This window comes from Salmo trutta, chromosome 17 (assembly GCF_901001165.1).
Source record: "Salmo trutta chromosome 17, fSalTru1.1, whole genome shotgun sequence".
Taxonomy (NCBI): domain Eukaryota; kingdom Metazoa; phylum Chordata; class Actinopteri; order Salmoniformes; family Salmonidae; genus Salmo; species Salmo trutta.
The window spans coordinates 30,651,427-30,670,665 of NC_042973.1; the positions used below are offsets into that span (position 1 = coordinate 30,651,427).

The 19,239-nt window shown below is 44.6% G+C and overlaps 1 protein-coding gene across 2 annotated transcripts in view; it reads left to right on the forward strand.

Moving 5' to 3' along the window:
* The window catches only part of sema4ba (sema domain, immunoglobulin domain (Ig), transmembrane domain (TM) and short cytoplasmic domain, (semaphorin) 4Ba), a 95,841-nt gene that overhangs the window by 55,616 nt on the left and 20,986 nt on the right, over positions 1-19,239 (forward strand). For both annotated transcript variants that reach the window (XM_029696462.1, XM_029696460.1), the window contains exons 3-5: positions 16,954-17,114; positions 17,402-17,464; positions 18,046-18,144. In XM_029696462.1, coding sequence (XP_029552322.1) covers positions 16,954-17,114; positions 17,402-17,464; positions 18,046-18,144 — 323 coding nt within the window. The remainder of the gene's footprint in view (positions 1-16,953; positions 17,115-17,401; positions 17,465-18,045; positions 18,145-19,239) is intronic.

The following is a 19,239-nucleotide window of genomic DNA, read 5'->3' on the forward strand; positions in this document are numbered from 1 at the left end:
GATCAATCACCTTCAACTTGAAAGCTGCATCATATGCATTTCTCCGTGTCTTTGCCATGATGAGGGTGACAAAATGACTACCGTAATCAGAATGATGGGAAGTTTGAGAGCGCTCGATTTAATCTAAACAGTAAACAAAAAAGTTGCTTGACCTTAACCCATTCGGCAATTTCATTGGTCTAATGGAAGCTTCATGCCGCCAAAAAACTGAGCACGTCACAGAATGTGTTTTTTTGGAGAAAAAAAATTGAAAGCGGGAAAAATCCATATATTAGCAGCGTCATTGTTTAAGCCGCGAGGTTCAAAGCCTGGGAAAAAAGTTGCGGCTTATAGTCCAGAATTTACGGTATATATAAAGTATGGACAGCATATGAGTAGAAAAGGTGTGTACAGCAGTAGTTATATAGGATGAGCCATGACTAGAATACAGTATATACAGTCTCTTCGGAAAGTATCATGCCCCTTTACTTTTTCCACATTTTGTTTTGTTACAGCCTGAATTTAACATTGAGTCAATAAGTATTCAACCCCTTTGTTATAACGGACCGAAAAACGGCATTTACCTGTGACTGTATTCATGATACAGCAATGCCTCTTGTGCCTTATTGCTTAATTAACATGATTGTTGAATAACTACCTCATCTCTGTACCCCACACATAAAGTCATCTGTAAGGTCCTTCAATCGAGTAGTGACATTTAAGCACAGATACAGCCACAAAGACCAGGGAGGTTTTTCAATGCCTCACATAGAAGGGAACCTATTGGTAGATGTGTAAAAATAAAACAAGCAGACACTAACTATCCCTTTGTGCATGGTGAAGTTATTAATTAGGCTTTGAATGGTGTATCAATACACCTAGTCACTGCAAAGATACAGGCATCCTTCCTAACTCAGTTGCCAGAGAGAAAGGAAACTTCTCAGGGATTTCACCATGAGGCCAATGGTGATTTTAAAACAGTTACAGATTTTAATGGCTGTGATAAGAGAAAACTGAGGATGGATCAAGAACATTGTAGTTACTCCACAATACTAACCTAAATGACATAGCGAAAAGAAGGAAGCCTGTACAGAATACAAATATTCCAAAACATGCAACCTGTTTGCAACAAGGCACTTAAGTAATACTGCAAAAAATGTGGCAAAGAAATTAACTTTTTGTCCTGAATATAAGCGTTATGTTTGTGGAAAATCCAACACAACCCATGACTGAGTACCACTCATAATATTTTCAAGCATGGTGGTGGCTGTATCATGTTATGGCTATGTTTCTCATTGACAAGGACTTGTTATTATAGGATAAAAAGAAACAGAATACAACTATAACCACAGGCAAAATCCTAGAAGAAATATTGGTACAGTCTGCTTTCCAAAAGACACTGGGAGACGAATTCACATTTCAGCAGGACAAAGACCTAAAACACAAGGCCAAATCTACACTGGAGTTGCTTACCAACATTGAATGTCCCTGAGCGGCCCAGTTACAGTTTTGACTTAAATCGGCATGGAAATCTATGGCAAGACTTGAAAATGGCGGTCTAGCAATGTTCAACAATCAACTTGACAGAGTTTGAATCATTTTTGAAAGAATAATGTGCAAATATTGTACAATCCAGGTGTGCAAGGCTCTTAGACTTACCCAAAAAGACTCACAGCTGTAATCGCCGCCGAAGGTGCTTCTACAAAGTATTGACTCAGTGATGTGAATACTTATGTCAATGAGATATTTCTGTATTTAATTTTCAATACATTTGTGAAAGTTTCTAAAAACATGTTTTCACTTTGCCATTATGGGGTATTGTGTGTAGATAGGTGAGCGGAAAAAAATACATTTCATCAATTTTTTTATTCAGGTTGTACACAACAATTGGTGGAATAAGTAAAAGGGTATAAACACTTTCTGAAGGCACTGTGCATGGGTAAAACAGTATGTAAACATTATTAAAGGGACCAGTGTTCAATTACTATGTACAGTTGAAGTCGGAAGTTTACATACACCTTAGCCAAATATACTGCTCAAAAAAATAAAGGGAACACTTAAACAACACAAGGTAACTCCAAGTCAATCACACTTCTGTGAAATCAAACTGTCCACTTAGGAAGCAACACTGATTGACAATACATTTCACATGCTGTTGTGCAAATGGAATAGACAACAGGTGGAAATTATAGGCAATAAGCAAGACACCCCCAATAAAGGAGTGGTTCTGCAGGTGAAAGCCACAGACCACTTCTCAGTTCCTATGCTTCCTGGCTGATGTTTTGGTCACTTTTGAATGCTGGCGGTGCTTTCACTCTAGTGGTAGCATGAGACGGAGTCTACAACCCACACAAGTGGCTCAGGTAGTGCAGCTCATCCAGGATGGCACATCAATGCGAGCTGTGGCAAGAAGGTTTGCTGTGTCTGTCAGCGTAGTGTCCAGAGCATGGAGGCGCTACCAGGAGACAGGCCAGTACATCAGGAGACGTGGAGGAGGCCGTAGGAGGGCAACAACCCAGCAGCAGGACCGCTACCTCCGCCTTTGTGCAAGGAGGAGAAGGAGGAGCACTGCCAGAGCCCTGCAAAATGACCTCCAGCAGGCCACAAATGTGCATGTGTCTGCTCAAACGGTCAGAAACAGACTCCATGAGGGTGGTATGAGGGCCCGACGTCCACAGGTGGGGGTTGTGCTTACAGCCCAACACTGTGCAGGACGTTTGGCATTTGCCAGAGAACACCAAGATTGGCAAATTCGCCACTGGCGCCCTGTGCTCTTCACAGATGAAAGCAGGTTCACACTGAACACGTGACAGACGTGACAGAGTCTGGAGATGCCGTGGAGAACGTTCTGCTGCCTGCAACATCCTCCAGCATGACCGGTTTGGCGGTGGGTCAGTCATGGTGTGGGGTGGCATTTCTTTGGGGGGCCGCACAGCCCTCCATGTGCTTGCCAGAGGTAGCCTGACTGCCATTAGGTACCGAGATGAGATCCTCAGACCCCTTGTGAGACCATATGCTGGTGCGGTTGGCCCTGGGTTCCTCCTAATGCAAGACAATGCTAGACCTCATGTGGCTGGAGTGTGTCAGCAGTTCCTGCAAGAGGAAGGCATTGACGCTATGGACTGGCCCGCCCGTTCCCCAGACCTGAATCCAATTGAGCACATCTGGGACATCATGTCTCGCTCCATCCGCACAGGCGTTGTAGGGAGGTCATACAGGCACGTGGAGGCCACACACACTACTGAGCCTCATTTTGACTTGTTTTAAGGACATTACATCAAAGTTGGATCAGCCTGTAGTGTGGTTTTCCACTTTAATTTTGAGTGCGACTCCAAATCCAGACCTCCATGGGTTGATAAATTGGATTTCCATTGATTATTTTTGTGTGATTTTGTTGTCAGCACATTCAACTATGTAAAGAACAAGTATTTAATAAGATTATTTCTTTCATTCAGATCTAGGATGTGTTGTTTAAGTGTTCCCTTTATTTTTTTGAGCAGTGTACATTTAAACTCAGTTTTCACAATTCCTGACATTTAATCCTAGTAAGAATTCCCTTTTTTAGGTCAGTTAGGATCACCACTTTATTTTAAGAATGTGAAATGTCAGAATAATAGTAGAGAGAATTATTTATTTCAGCTTTTACTTCTTTCATCACATTCCCAGTAGGTCAGAAGTTTACGTACACTCAATTAATATTTAGTAGCACTGCCTTTAAATTATTTAACTTGGGTCAAACGTTTCGGGTAGCCTTCCACAAGCTTCCCACAATAAGTTGGGTGAATTTTAGCCCATTCCTCCTGACAGAGCTGGTGTTACTGAGTCACGTTTGTAGGCCTCCTTGCTCGCACACACTTTTTCAGTTCTGCTCACAAATTTTCTATAGGATTGAGGTCAGGGCTTTGTGATGGCCACTCCAATACCTTGACTTTGTTGTCCTTAAGCCATTTTGCCACAACTTTGGAAGTATGCTTGGGGTCATTGTCCATTTGGAAGACCCATTTGCGACCAAGCTTTAACTTCCTGACTTATGTCTTGAGATGTTGCTTCAATATATCCACATAATTTTCCTCCCTCATAATGCCATCTATTTTGTGAAGTTCACCAGTCCCTCCTGCAGCAAAGCACCCCCATAACATGATGCTGCCACCCCTGTGCTTCACGGTTGGGATGGTGTTCTTCGGCATGCAAGCCTCCCCCTTTTTCCTCCAAACATAACGATGGTCATTATGGCCAAACAGTTCTATTTTTGTTTCATCAGACCAGAGAACATTTCTCCAAAAAGTACGATCTTTGTCCCATGTGCAGTTGCAAACCATAATCTGGCTTTTTTATGGTGGTTTTGGAGCAGTGGCTTCTTCCTTGCTGAGCGGCATTTCAGGTTATGTCGATATAGGACTCGTTTTACTGTGGATATAGACACTTTTGTACCTGTTTCCTCCAGCATCTTCACAAGGTCATTTGCTGTTGTTCTGGGATTGATTTGCACTTTTCGCACCAAAGTACGTTCATCTCTAGGAGACAGAATGCGTCTCCTTCCTGAGTGCTATGACGGCTGCGTGGTCCCATGGTGTTTACACTTGCGTACTATTGTTTGTACAGATGAACATGGTGCCTTCAGGCGTTTGGAAATTGCTCCCAAGGATGAACCAGACTTGTGGAGGTCTACAATTTGTTTTCTGAGGTCTTGGCTGATTTCTTTTGATTTTCCCATGATATCTAGCAAAGAGGCACAGAGTTTGAAGATAGGCCTTGAAATACATCCACAGGTACACCTCCAATTGACTCAAATGATGTCAATTAGCCTATCAGAAGCTTCTAAAGCCATGTTTTAATTTTCTGGAATTTTCCAAGCTGTTTAAAGGCACAGTCAACTTAGTGTATGTAAACTTCTGACCCACTGGAATTGTGATACAGTGAATTATAAGTGAAATAATCTGTTTGTAAACAATTGTTGGAAAAATGACTTGTGTCATGCCCAAAGTAGATGTCCTAACCGACTCGCCAAAACTATAGTTTGTTAACAAGAAATTTGTTGAGTGGTTGAAAAACAAGTTGTAATGACTCCAACCTAAGTGTATGTAAACTTACGACTTGAACTGTACATAGGGCAGCAGTCTCTAAGTTGCAGGGTAGAGTACCGTGTGGTAACAGTGACATAAGGTTCAGGGCAGGGTACTGGGTGGTGGCCGGCTAGTGGTGACTATTTAACAGTCTGATGGCTGGAGATTGAAGCTGTTTGTCAGTCTCTCGGTCTGTCTCCGCCTTCTAGATGGTAGTGGGGTGAACAGGCCGTGGCTCGGGTGACTGAGGTTCATTATAAAGAGGAGAACATTGATGTTGCTAGTGTTTATGAGACCCAGCCACTTTCTCCAGTCCACCAGGGAGCTAGCTGCTCATAAATCACCCTGGACAGGCCTTGTTTTGAAAACACCCTCATCGCTGCTCCTCCTCTACCCTCATCTCCTAACCTGTGTTGTGGGGAGGGACTTCTCAACACACTGTATAGTCTAGTCTGGTGCTCCACTCAGCATGTAGCCTAGTTCTGCCGCCAGCCTGTTCAGCCCCCTGCTGGCCTCTCACACCAAGGACTCTGACTACATGGTACTGATGCTCAGCCTCACCCCATAGTGCAGCAGGGGTCATGAGGAGGTCCTGAGCCTGAGCGCCTGAGGCCACGGCTGGTTTACATTGTGGAGTGGAGCACCATATTGAGGGGTCAGCAGCAACACTCAGCAGCATGATCTCTCTGACCAGCAGAACAGGTCCTGGATCATACGAAGGTAACATTATTTTCCTGCGGGAATGAATTTAATTATAGCCAAGCCACACCGTTGTTTGCAAATTGCAGGTTGTACCAATTCTGAAAACATTTTACATTTTAGTCATTTAGCAGACACTCTTATCCAGAGCAACTTACAGTAGTGAATGCATACATTTCACACATGTTTTTCCCATACTGGTCCCCCGTGGGAATCGAACCCACAACCCTGGCATTGCAAACAACATTCTCTACCAACTGAGCCACACTGACCAGTTTAATTTGATTCTTTCTCCCAATAAATGTTACTATGGTTCCCATGAAACCTGTTACGCCCCTCTTTGCCTAACAAAGCTATTCATTGGGCAAAATGAATTGTTCTGTAGATGCCTTTTGAGTTCTATGATACTGCAGTTTCACACCATTTATATGCACATCTTCATTTACATCCTCTTCACATAGATTGTGTATAAACTTGCCAGAATTCTCAGCATCACCATGATGTTTTGTTCATGCTACCATTTGTGAGCTCTAGCCTATCTCCTGCTAACCATAGCGAGCCAAGACCCAAGCCCTTCCCTAAACAAACAGCTGACTCACAGAGTGCCGAATGAATCTCCTGGTGGATCTGATGTCTGCCCCGTTCTCTGCTTCTGCTCTACCACGGCCATGCACCATTCTACTAATCATAGTTCATGTTGCTTTTTCACCTCTGCAGCATACTACTCATGCAAGCTGCCAGGTCCCAGAGCGTTGGGTTGACTCAGTTCCCACTCTAGGTCAACTGATGTCATGTGTGCCTCCACAATGAACAAGGTCTGTGGTAGGTTGTCTTCCTGCTGTTTGTCCACAGAGAATATGATTAGATGGGATGATAGGGGAAGTTGTGAACTGACGTTGTTCCTAGCCCAGTCTGTCCCCATTGGGAAAGTGGTTTCTAGAAAGCGGGAAGAGCTGCTCAGTTCTGTGTTAGGGGTTCCTGGTACTGTTTCCCAAGAGTTGGGGTGTGACCACATCCTCTGTGAGTAGAACAACATGTTGGATTATTGAATGTTCTGTATCTGTTCTTCTACATTGGGTCAGATCCAACTGAAAAAGAACATGACTAAAAGTAACCGCCTGGTTTTAGTGTGCACAAAGTCAAAACAGAGGATCCTGTAAGAACAAGTATGGTGATGACACAGATTTGTGTGTGTGCGTGTGTGTCTGCGTGCTGATAGACACATGAGATAGGTGTGGAGATGTGAGATGAAAAGACAGTGAGTGTTTCTGCTACAGGTGGAGCAGAAAGACTCGGAGGCATATGAAACACCATTGAGCCCCTTATGATACTCTGTCCTCTTTGGTCTGGCTGTGGTGAAACAATCTCACTGCCATCCACCCCCTTGTTTCTACCTAACCTCTCTTTTAAACCCCACCATGACTTCACCTTCCAAAGCTTATAGCCTAATCCTTGATAAACCCCACTCACTCAGCATACTCCCACTACAGACTCCAACTCTTAACACAATGCAAATGTTAGTGTTTTTAAATTCTGGTATCTGTGTTTGTTTAAGCTACCTATTTGATTGGACTTTCTGGACAGATATCTTTCATGCATGTGTTCAATAGTGACAGAGTTTCCTCCTATGGCTTTCACAGCACAGCTATCCTTTTTAGGCTAAATCCCAGTTACCTATGAATAGATAGGCCTGATCATCTGCGTACAATTAATTGTTACTGAGATATGGCCAAAGTGGCCTGTGTATGCACATCCTTGGGTCATCTTAATGAAAACCCCATAAGCTCTTGAATCTTGTGGAGGCCCTGTTAGTTTATGTAGTTCCACAGACATGTTTTGTATGGCATGTGGTGCTGCTGAGACCCTGCTCTAGTGTGTTTTGGTTGTGGAGATGTGCTCTGTCTTATTGTGAGTAATAGGTCCAGCTCCATCAGGCTGTAATTGTGGCTGTGGGGCTGTGCTCAGCTCTCTGCTGCTGATACGCTTGTTCTGCCCTGCTTACAGAAGGCACAGACAGCCCTTTTGTCCAAAGTGGCCTCCTGCTGCCAATGCCACAGAAGTATCTTCATGTGTCCCTCCACAGGAGAATCTAGGCCATGTTTATAGACAGACTGCTAGAAATGGGACATCAGACATCCCGTTCAAGATGCACCAACAGGGCATGCTGCTTGATCTCAATGAAGAGGGATGAGATTGTTTCCAGGTCATCTGCTGTTATGACAGGCAGCAAATGAAGGACTGCTTGAACAGACAGCGTATCTTATTGCAGCTATAGGGAGCTGTCACTTATTTTAGCCTAATCTATTTGCTCAAATAATGCAGGTCTGAATTGGGAGGAAGGGTGAGGATTTGAGTAATGGAAAGAGTGCTCATAATGTTTTTCTCCTGCCTCTTTTTCACCACTCAAGTCCTCTGTTAGGATGCTGGTTTTGTTGTTAGATTTCTAAAACATACATTAACAGAATCTGGCCCTATTCAAAAGCGGTTCAGTCTGCTGATTACCAGCTAGTTCTGCATCATTGAAGTAAACAATAACAACATTTGTCTCTAATGGGGAATGCATACTTCAAACCCCTCAACCCACAGCTGTGAAAGCCAACACCCCTTCATAGGAGAGGCCATTTAGTGAATCAGACTGCTACCGTAGTTGGATGCCATACAAAATGAAGCACTTGGATCTCCCTGACTGAATGACAGATTACTCCACATTTCAAATCAAATCAAAATCAAATCAAACTTTGTTTGCCACATGCGCCGAATACAACAAGTGTACAGTCTTGGCCAAAAGGTTTGAGAATGTCACAAATCTCAATTTTCACAAAGTCTGCTGCCTCAGTTTGTATGATGGAAATGTGCATATACTCCAGAATGTTATGGAGAGTGATCAGATTAATTGCAATTAATTGCAAAGTCCCTCTTGCCATGCAAATTAACTGAATCCCCAAAAAACATTTCCACTGCATTTCAGCCCTGCCACAAAAGGACCAGCTGACATGTCAGTGATTCTCTCATTGACACAGGTGTGAGTGTTGACGAGGACAAGGCTGGAGATCACTCTGTCATGCTGATTGAGTTCGAATAACAGACTGGATGCTTTAAAAGGAGGGTGGTACTTGGAATCATTGTTCTTCCTCTGTCAACCATGGTTACCTGCAAGGAAACACGTGCCGTCATCATTGCTTTGCACAAAAAGGGCTTCACAGGCAAGGATATTGCTACCAGTAAGATTGCACCTAAATCAACCATTTATCGGATCATCAAGAACTTCAAGGAGAGCGGTTCAATTGTTGTGAAGAAGGCTTCAGGGCGCCCAAGAAAGTACAGCAAGCGCCAGGACCATCTCCTAAAATTGATTCAGCTGCGGGATCAGGGCACCACCAGTACAGAGCTTGCTCAGGAATGGCAGCAGGCAGGTGTGAGTGCATCTGCATGCACAGTGAGGCGAAGACTTTTGGAGGATGGCCTGGTGTCAAGAAGGGCAGCAAAGAAGCCACTTCTCTCCAGGAAAAACATCAGGGACAGACTGATATTCTGCAAAAGGTACAGGGATTGGACTGCTCAGGACTGGGGTAAAGCCATTTTCTCTGATGAATCCCCTTTTCTATTGTTTGGGGCATCCGGAAAAAAAGCTTGTCCAGAGAAGACAAGGTGAGCGCTACCATCAGTCCTGTGTCATGCCCACAGTAAAGCATCCTGAGACCATTCATGTGTGGGGTTGCTTCTCAGCCAAGTGAGTGGGCTCACTCACAATTTTGCCTAAGAACACAGCCATGAATAAAGAATGGTACCAACACATCCTCCGAGAGCAACTTCTCCCAACAATCCAGGAACAGTTTGGTAATGAACAATGCCTTTTCCAGCATGATGGAGAACCTTGCCATAAGGGAAAAGTGATAACTAAGTGGCTCGGGGAACAAAACATTGATATTTTGGGTCCATGGCCAGGAAACTCCCCAGACCTTAATCCTGTTGAGAACTTGTGGTCAATCCTCAAGAGGCGGGTGGACAAACTAAAACCCACAAATTCTGACAAACTCCAAGCATTGATTATGCAAGTATGGGCTGACATCAGTTAGGATGTGGCCCAGAAGTTAATTGACAGCATGCCAGGGCGGATTGCAGAGGTCTTGAAAAAGAAGGGTCAGCACTGCAAATATTGACTCTTTGCATCAACTTCATGTAATTGTCAATAAAAGCCTTTGACACTTATGTAATTGTAATTATACTTCAGTATTCCATAGTAACATCTGACAAAAATATCTAAAGACACTGAAGCAGCAAACTTTGTGGAAATTAATATTTGTGTCATTCTCAAAACTTTTGGCCACGACTGTAGACCTTACCGTGAAATGCTTACTTACAAGCTGTTAACCAACAGTGCAGTTCAAGAAGAAGAAAATATTTACCAAGTAGGCTAAAATAAAAAGTAATAATACAAAGTAACACAATAAGAACAACAATAACGAGGCTATATACAGGGGGCACCGAGTCAGTGTGCAGGGGTACAGGCTAGTTGAGGTTTGCCTTTTAGACAGGATGTTCTATGCTCATAATTAACTTTGTGCTGTTGAAACTCAGAGCTGTTGGGAACTCCACGGCAACAAAACGTAGACTAGGGTTCCCAAAAATCCCACATCGTTAATTTGCCCCTAAATGGATTAGTGAACAAGGCAGGGTGGATATTACAATCCATTTAGCAGTGTCATTTGCAAAAATGACATTTAATTACATAATGATTGTAAAGATCTTATATTGCTTACAGCTGCCCGTGTTTGAGCCATCCCCCCTCACTGCATCTTATTGTGTGTTCTGCTGAAGGAGCACTGCTGTGTACGTGTGGTGTGTCTGTGTGGTTTGGTTGTGGGGTCACACAGGAAGTGCTCCCAGTCACAGAAAGCTGCTCTCTCTGAGGGTGTGGGATGGATGGAAGGACGGACAGATGGGGGCCTGGGTATAGCGATACGGTGAGAGAGCTGGCACACTGACAGGAAGAGAAATGTGTGACTGGCAGCTGTGTCAGGTGGAGGCTGTGTCTTTCAGTCAGAGCCAGCAGGTTAAATAGGACTGTGTTGAATTAACTCTGAGCCTGTCTGTGAAATGGAGACTGGGAGCTGTGATATGCACCAATGTTGTCCTTGGACTGAGTCTATCCAAATGAATGTTCAAAACAGTGACAAACCCCGCAGTGATAGCAGAAAACAGTGTTGTGGTCATTTTAACCACACCTGTCAATGCAGTTCCCTTTGCACACGTGCAAGGTTGTTAGCCTAGATAGCCATGTCTCCTCTCCAACGTAAGTGTATTGCTATTTGAACCCAGCCTCTATTTGCTTGATTTCCCTTGTTTGTCATTGACATTGTGGGACTCATAATGAGATGTCTCTTTGATAAAAGTACTGTGGAGCTCTGGGTTGCCGGGGGCACAGGCCATGCAGGGTAGGGAGAGGGGGAGTGTGCTCAAAAAGGTGAGGGCACGCTAGTTGTGATAGTTTGTTGTGACTATTCATTTGTTACACTGTGCCCACTTACCTGCCCTCCCTAACACCCTCCCCTTCTTTAGCTCCGGTAGACATCCCCCTGTCTCCCAAGCTCCAGAAGACACTAGCAGCTCTTGAATGCTTCTGCTTCCTCTGAACACTAAACAGGCCAGACCTCTTCTCTTCCCAGAGTAGACTACAGCACAGCGTTTCCATGGCTGCCTGCATTGTCATGGGATGGCCCCCGGGAGTCAACCTCAGACGCTCTAACAACAATAGATTGGAGTCTGTCTGAAAGAGTCTGTCTGTATGGTGACTGGGGGACAGTACAGACAGACACTGACCCACAGTTATTCTAATTCACTATTGGGGTTTGTCATCCCTGGGCTAGAAATTGTATTTTATTTCCAAATCATATTTTGTCCCTTTGAGATCAGCAATCATGTTATCTTTACCTCCTAAATTATGCCATTGTAATAGCACCTTTAAACAAAATCCTTAACAGCAGCACCAGCACATTCAGGCAGACAGACTCTGTCTGTATTTATTATATCTTGTATTATATCTTTATCCAATATATTTAACCCCTGAGTTGTTTTTATAGCCCTCCTTGCAGCTGCACTTCTTCTGCCAAAAGCCTCACATTCCATATGTTACCATTTCCTGGAAATGTGTTGAATTGCTCAAATCGTTGACACATTTTATAGGGTCATTTTCTTGGATCAGTCCAGATTATTATCTTAGATTTATTAGCAATTATCTTAGATTGCTCCATGAATAATTAATCAATGCAAGCCATCTGATGCATGGAAATAATATTATTCTGGACACACATATCCTTGTTGTCACGTTGGCATGAAGAGATTTGGGAGACAGGCGCAGGAATGCGTAATAGTTTTTTTATTATGCCCAAATTATGGCGTGCCATGTAAAGGCACGGGGACGAAGACCAAACAAACATGTAACAAAAACACAGGGTTGAAACCCAAACAAAAGAGTGAGGAGTACATTGAATAAATAACACTAGCACACAAAGGGGGAGGAGTTGCAATATGCTGCAGAGATAGCTTGCAAAGTTCTGTCATACTTTCCAGGTTTATGCCCAAACAGTTCGAGCTTCTAATTTTAAAAATGTATCTCTCCAGAAATAAGTCTCACCGTTGCCGCCTGTTATAGACCCCCCTCAGCTCCCAGCTGTGCCCTGGACACCATATGTGAATTGATTGCTCCTCATCTATCGTCAGAGTTAGTTCTGTTAGGTGACCTAAACTGGGATATGCTTAACACCCCGGCAGTCCTACAAGCTAAGCTAGATGCCCTCAATCTCACACAAATCATCAAGGAACCCACCAGATACAACCCTAAATCTGTAAACATGGGCACCCTCATAGATATTGTTGAGATCCTGTTTTCAATCAGGATCTCAGCGATCACTACCTCATTGCCTGCATCCGCTATGGGTCTGCGGTCAAACGACCACCCCTCATCACTGTCAAACGCTCCCTAAAACACTTCTGCGAGCAGGCCTTTCTAATCGACCTGGCCCGGGTATCCTGGAAGGATATTGACCTCATCCCGTCAGTCGAGGATGCCTGATCGTTCTTTAAAAGTAATTTCCTCACCATCTTAAATAAGCATTCTCCTTTCAAAAAATGTAGAACTAAGAACAGATACAGCCCTTGGTTCACTCCAGACCTGACTGCCCTTGACCAGCACAAAAACATCTTGTGGCGGACTGCAATAGCATCGAATAGTCCCCATGATATGCAACTGTTCAGGGAAGTCAGGAACCAATACACGCAGTCAGTCAGGAAAGCATAGGCTAGCTTTTTCAAACAGAAATTTGCATCTTGTAGCTCTATCTCCAAAAAGTTTTGGGACACTGTAAAGTCCATGGAGAACAAAAACACCTCCTCCCAGCTGCCCACTGCACTGAGGCTAGGTAACATGGTCACCCCCGATAAATCCATGACAATCGAAAATTTCAATAAGCATTTTTCTACGGCTGGCCATGCTTTTCTCCTGGCTACCCCAACCCCGGCCAACAGCTCCGTCCCCCCACAGCTACTTGCCCGAGCCTCCCCAGCTTCTCCTTCACCCAATTCCAGATTGCAGATGTTCTGAAAGAGCTGCAAAACCTGGACCTGTACAAATCAGCTGGGCTAGACAATCTGGACCCTCTATTTCTAAAACTATCTGCCGCCATTGATGCAACCCCTATTACCAGTCTGTTCAACCTCTCTTTCGTATCGTCCGAGATCCCTAAAGATTGGAAAGCTGCCGCGGTCATCCCCCTCTTCAAAGGGGTGACACTCTAGACCCAAACTGTTATAGACCTATATCCATCCTGCCCTGCCTTTCTAAAGTCTTCAAAAGCCAAGTTAATAAACAGATCACTGACCATTTCGAATCCCACCGTACCTTCTTCGCTGTGCAATCCGGTTTCCAAGCTGGTCACAGGTGCACCTTAGCCACGCTCAAGGTCCTAAACGATATCATAACCGCCATCGATAAAAGACAGTACTGTGCAGCCGTCTTCATCGACCAGGCCAAGGCTTTCGACTCTGTCAATCACCGTATTCTTATCGGCAGACTCAATAGCCTTGGTTTCTCAAATGACTTCCTTGTCTGGTTCACCAACTTCACAGACAGAGTTCAGTGTGTCAAATCGGAGGGCCTGTTGTCCGGACCTCTGGCAGTCTCTATGGGGGTACCACAGGGTTCAATTCTCGGGCTGACTCTTTTCTATGTATATATCAATGATGTCGCTCTTGCTGGTGGTGATTCTCTGATCCACCTCTACGCAGACGACACCATTCTATATACATCTGGCCCTTCTTTGGACACTGTGTTAACTAACCTCCAAATGAGCTTCAATGCCATAAAACACTCCTTCCGTGGCCTCCAACTGCTCTTTAACACTAGTAAAACCAAATGCATGCTTTTCAACATTCGCTGCCCACACCCGCCCGCCCGACTAGCATCACTACCCTGGACGGTTCTGACCTAGAATACGTGGACAACTACAAATACCTAGGTGTCTGGCTAGACTGTAAACTCTCCTTCCAGACTCATATTAAACATCTCCAATCCAAAATCAAATCTAGAATCAGCTTTCTATTTCGCAACAAAGCCTCCTTCACTCACGCCGGCAAACTTACCCTAGTAAAACTGACTATCCTACCGATCCTCAACTTCGGCGATGTCATCTACAAAATAGCTTCCTATACCCTACTCAGCAAACTGGATGCAGTCTATCACAGTGCCATCCGTTTTGTTACCAAAGCCCCTTATACCACCCACCACTGCGACCTGTATGCTTTCGTCGGCTGGCCCTCGCTACATATTCGTCGCCAGATCCACTGGCTCCAGGTCATCTATAAGTCTATGCTAGGTAAAGCTCCGCCTTATCTCAGCTCACTGGTCACGATAACAACACCCACCCGTAGCACGCGTTCCAGCAGGTATATCTCACTGGTCATCCCCAAAGCCAACACCTCCTTTGGCCGCCTTTCCTTCCAGTTCTCTGCTGGCAGTGACTGGAACGAATTGCAAAAATCGCTGAAGCTGGAGACTTCTATTTCCCTCACTAACTTTAAACATCAGCTATCTGAGCAGCTAACCGATCCCACAGAACACAGATCCCACAAAACACAGTGGGGAAATGACTGCCTAAATATGATCCCCAATCAGAGACAACGATAAACAGCCGCCTCTGATTGGGAACCATACCAGGCCAACATAGAAATAAATAAACTAGAATGCCCACCCTAGTCGCACCCCAACCTAACCAAAATAGAGAATAAAGGATCTCCAAGGTCAGGGCGTGACAGGAATGGGCAGACATGCAACATAAATGGACAACCATGTTGAGTATTGTTAGGCTATACACAACATTGTATACAAACCTCATCACTGCAGTGTGACACAATGGAAATAGAAACCTGACTAATGACTGGCTGAAATTATAAAACGAAAGTATCACACTATTTAAACCCACATGGATTCCCTTAATGGTACACAATTACCCGCCTCATTGTGCCTCCCTCAGCAGTGCTCAGAGAATATGACAGTGGTGATCTAACTCTAACTGTGTAGATACCCTCCTCTGTGGAAATCCCTCTAACCCCTTGTTTTGGTTCAAGCTCCAGCCTTTGTCTTAGCATGGGCAAATTACTGTTCAATTTGCCCAACGCTCTAAGGGAGGAGAAGAGCGAGAGAGAGAGAGAGAAGAAAAGAGGAGAGAGGAAATGAGGTGAGAGAGGGAAGATGGAGGAGAGGAGAGAAGGAAGGAGAGAGGGTAAATGGCACTAGCATAGAGCGCCAATCATACTACATCCTGTAATCACAGACACAGAGGGAGCAGTCCTGGTGGGCTTGGGTTTTTGCTATGTAGACTAGAGAGGATCCTGTTGTTGTTTTGCAGCATGATTTTGTGGCAAAAAGGCCCCCTGTTGCTGTGTTGATGCACTACAAGTAGCCTGTAGTTTCCCCAGGGAAAGCGAACCCTCTCTACACACCTTCTGTCGTCTGTGGTGGGGTTAGCAGGCCGGGAGGTAACTACACACTACCTAGAAGTATTTGGCTTATAATCAATAAGGCAGTAATGTCCTCTGAGAATCACTTAGTAGGCGTTGTTTGCATGACAGAATGTTCTCCATGTTGCTAATGTTGGACTGGCATAAAGACAAAGTGTTTGACCGTGGCCAGCTCAAAAGACTTCCACTCTGCAACAGTGCGCTGAATGTGGAGCTTTGACAGCAACGCTGAAGGCTTAGAGAGAGAGTCAATGATAAGACACGTGGCTACAGGCTGCAGACAGAGTGAGGGCTTTTGAAGGGGTGTCAGGATGGTGAGAGACAGATTGGGTGCCGGCTCTCGCTCTCTTTCTCTGCGGCCCACTCCAGAGGTGATGAGAGAGGGTGATAAGACTGGAGGCTGCTAATGTGTACTGTTAACTGAACACACACAAACACACACACACACACATACAGGAGGCCAGGCTCTGTCCATCTCTCCTATTGTAGCTCCCCTGCAGCGATGGAGAGAGACAGCCTGCTATGCCAGACAGTGTTGTTGTCATGGGAACAAATATACAGCCTGAAGGAGCACTGTCAGTAATGACATGGTGTGCTGGTGTCTCTGGTTAAGACACAACATCTGTCTTTATCCTGCTCATGATGTTATGTGACCACACACACACACACCACACACACACACACACACACACACACACACACACACACACACACACACACACACACACACACACACACACTGCAGTTTTGATGTTTAATTCTTGCCCAGAAGGCTCTTTGCAGGCTTATATTGCAGTAATACATTCTGTTCGTAGCCATTTCCTGCAGTCAAATGACCAAATCGCCCTCTAGTGGCCCATGGATAGAATGTTATTCATATTTTTTCATAATGAATAAACTATTTTTTTTTAGTGTAGAAAATCTGGTGTTTCTATGTCAAACGTTTTGGTGTTATTTCAGTCTTCTGTGATGTCTATAAAGTGTAATATTGGTATGCAAACCCAACATTGAATGCATTTATATCTGACATGGTACAGGTGTTTTCTTTTTTTTAAGACCAACCCCATGTGTGTGAGGTGTATATTTGAGTTTCATAGTAGGTTTGTTTAAGACCAAGAAACATTCTGTGACCCTGATTTAGCCCACTGCAGTAAGGTTAATATTTCTGCTCCTCTTTCTGTTTTTCCTCTCTCCCCAGATGCAAAGGAGAGATCAGCCAAGAGATTCTCTGTGGATGGAGTCTTCAATTACACATCTCTGCTCCTCAGTAAGGAAGATAACATGCTCTATGTTGGAGCACGAGAGGAGCTCTTCGCCCTCAACCTCTCTGATATCAGCAGAGTCAAACTACAACGCAATGTAAGTGGGCACGAGTGTGTCTGTGAGTGAATACTGAAACATTTGTATTTTTAGAGGTGGTATGTGATACCCTCTGCACTCAGATACACATCTTCACAGTACTGTTGTGTGTGTGTGTGTGTGCGTGTGCGTGTGCGTGTGCGAAGAGATGTGAATTATATAACTTATATGGTGTATGACATCTTGTGGACACTGCTCTTTTTGACAGTGCTCGGCAGCTACTTTCTTTACAGCTCTATGATGTGTCTTAGTAATGTGCCTGACACCTGTACTCTCCTCTCCTGTAGCTTACATGGAGCACCCCGAAAATGAAGAGAGACGAGTGCAGTTTCAAAGGCAAAGACCTACAGGTGAGTACACTGCGCTACATGTGTGGAACTCTAGTGACAATATTTACACTTCCATTCCAGTCCTTAGGCTTGTTTTTAAGCCATAGTACTGAAAATGAACTTAGTCAGAAGCAGTGGAAGTTCTAATTTAAGTACATATCCATTCAGCAGTGGTGGCCTGAGTGATTTTTTTACAGCCAGATAAAATGTCTATTCATCCCATCTAACCAATCCCCTGTGATTGTGGTGAAACCTCAATTCTGTGGGAAGTATATTATCAGAAGGCCATATTGTATGATTCATTTATGGTTAATTGATTGGTTGGTTGGGGTACAGAGGCTCATAGACCAGGATCTTGATGAAGACACTCTAATCCGTTTTCTGTGTGAGACAGTCACTCAGACGTTTGTCACACTGCTGCCAACAACCCTCCCAGGCTATTTGGAAGCAATTCATTCCGGCCAAGTAATGTGGGAATATGCTTGGAGGGTCGCCTAACGAGCTACTCCATTCAACCTGAGTAACTCTCCCTCCAGAAGAGTTTGTGGAAACATATGAATCATATTAACGATGCTCTCTCCTCTCCTGTGTCTTTAATGCAGACGGATTGCTTCAATTACATCAAGATTTTACTGCGTGTGAATAGTACCCATCTATACGTGTGTGGAACGTACGCCTTCAGCCCAATCTGTGCATACATAGTAAGTGTTTCATTTTTTACTCTGCTGCAGCATACGGCAAACAATTCCACAATGACTATGTAATGTGTAGAGAACCACCATGCCTGTGTGTTGTAGAGAACCACCATGCCTGTGTGTTGTAGAGAACCACCATGCCTGTGTGCTGTAGAGAGAACCACCATGCCAGTGTGTTGTAGAGAACCACCATGCCTGTGTGCTGTAGAGAGAACCACCATGCCTGTGTGTTGTAGAGAGAACCACCATGCCTGTGTGTTGTAGAGAGAACCACCATGCCTGTGTGCTGTAGAGAACCACCATGCCTGTGTGCTGTAGAGAGAACCACCATGCCTGTGTGCTGTAGAGAGAACCACACTGCCTGTGTGCTGTAGAGAGAACCACCATGCCTGTGCGTTGTAGAGAGAACCACCATGCCTGTGTGTTGTAGAGAACCACCATGCCTGTGTGTTGTAGAGAGAACCACCATGCCTGTGTGTTGTAGAGAGAACCACCATGCCTGTGTGCTGTAGAGAGAACAACCATGCCTGTGTGTTGTAGAGAACCACCATGCCTGTGTGCTGTAGAGAGAACCACCATGCCTGTGTGTTGTAGAGAGAACCACCATGCCTGTGTGTTGTAGAGAACCACCATGCCTGTGTGTTGTAGAGAACCACCATGCCTGTGTGCTGTAGAGAGAACCACCATGCCTGTGTGTTGTAGAGAGAACCACCATGCCTGTGTGCTGTAGAGAGAACCACCATGCCTGTGTGCTGTAGAGAGAACCACCATGCCTGTGTGCTGTAGAGAACCACCATGCCTGTGTGTTGTAGAGAGAACCACCATGCCTGTGTGTTGTAGAGAGAACCACCATGCCTGTGTGTTGTAGAGAACCATCATGCCTGTGTGTTGTAGAGAGAACCACCATGCCTGTGTGCTGTAGAGAACCACCATGCCTGTGTGTTGTAGAGAGAACCACCATGCCTGTGTGCTGTAGAGAGAACCACCATGCCTGTGTGCTGTAGAGAGAACCACCATGCCTGTGTGTTGTAGAGAGAACCACCATGCCTGTGTGCTGTAGAGAACCACCATGCCTGTGTGCTGTAGAGTGAACCACCATGC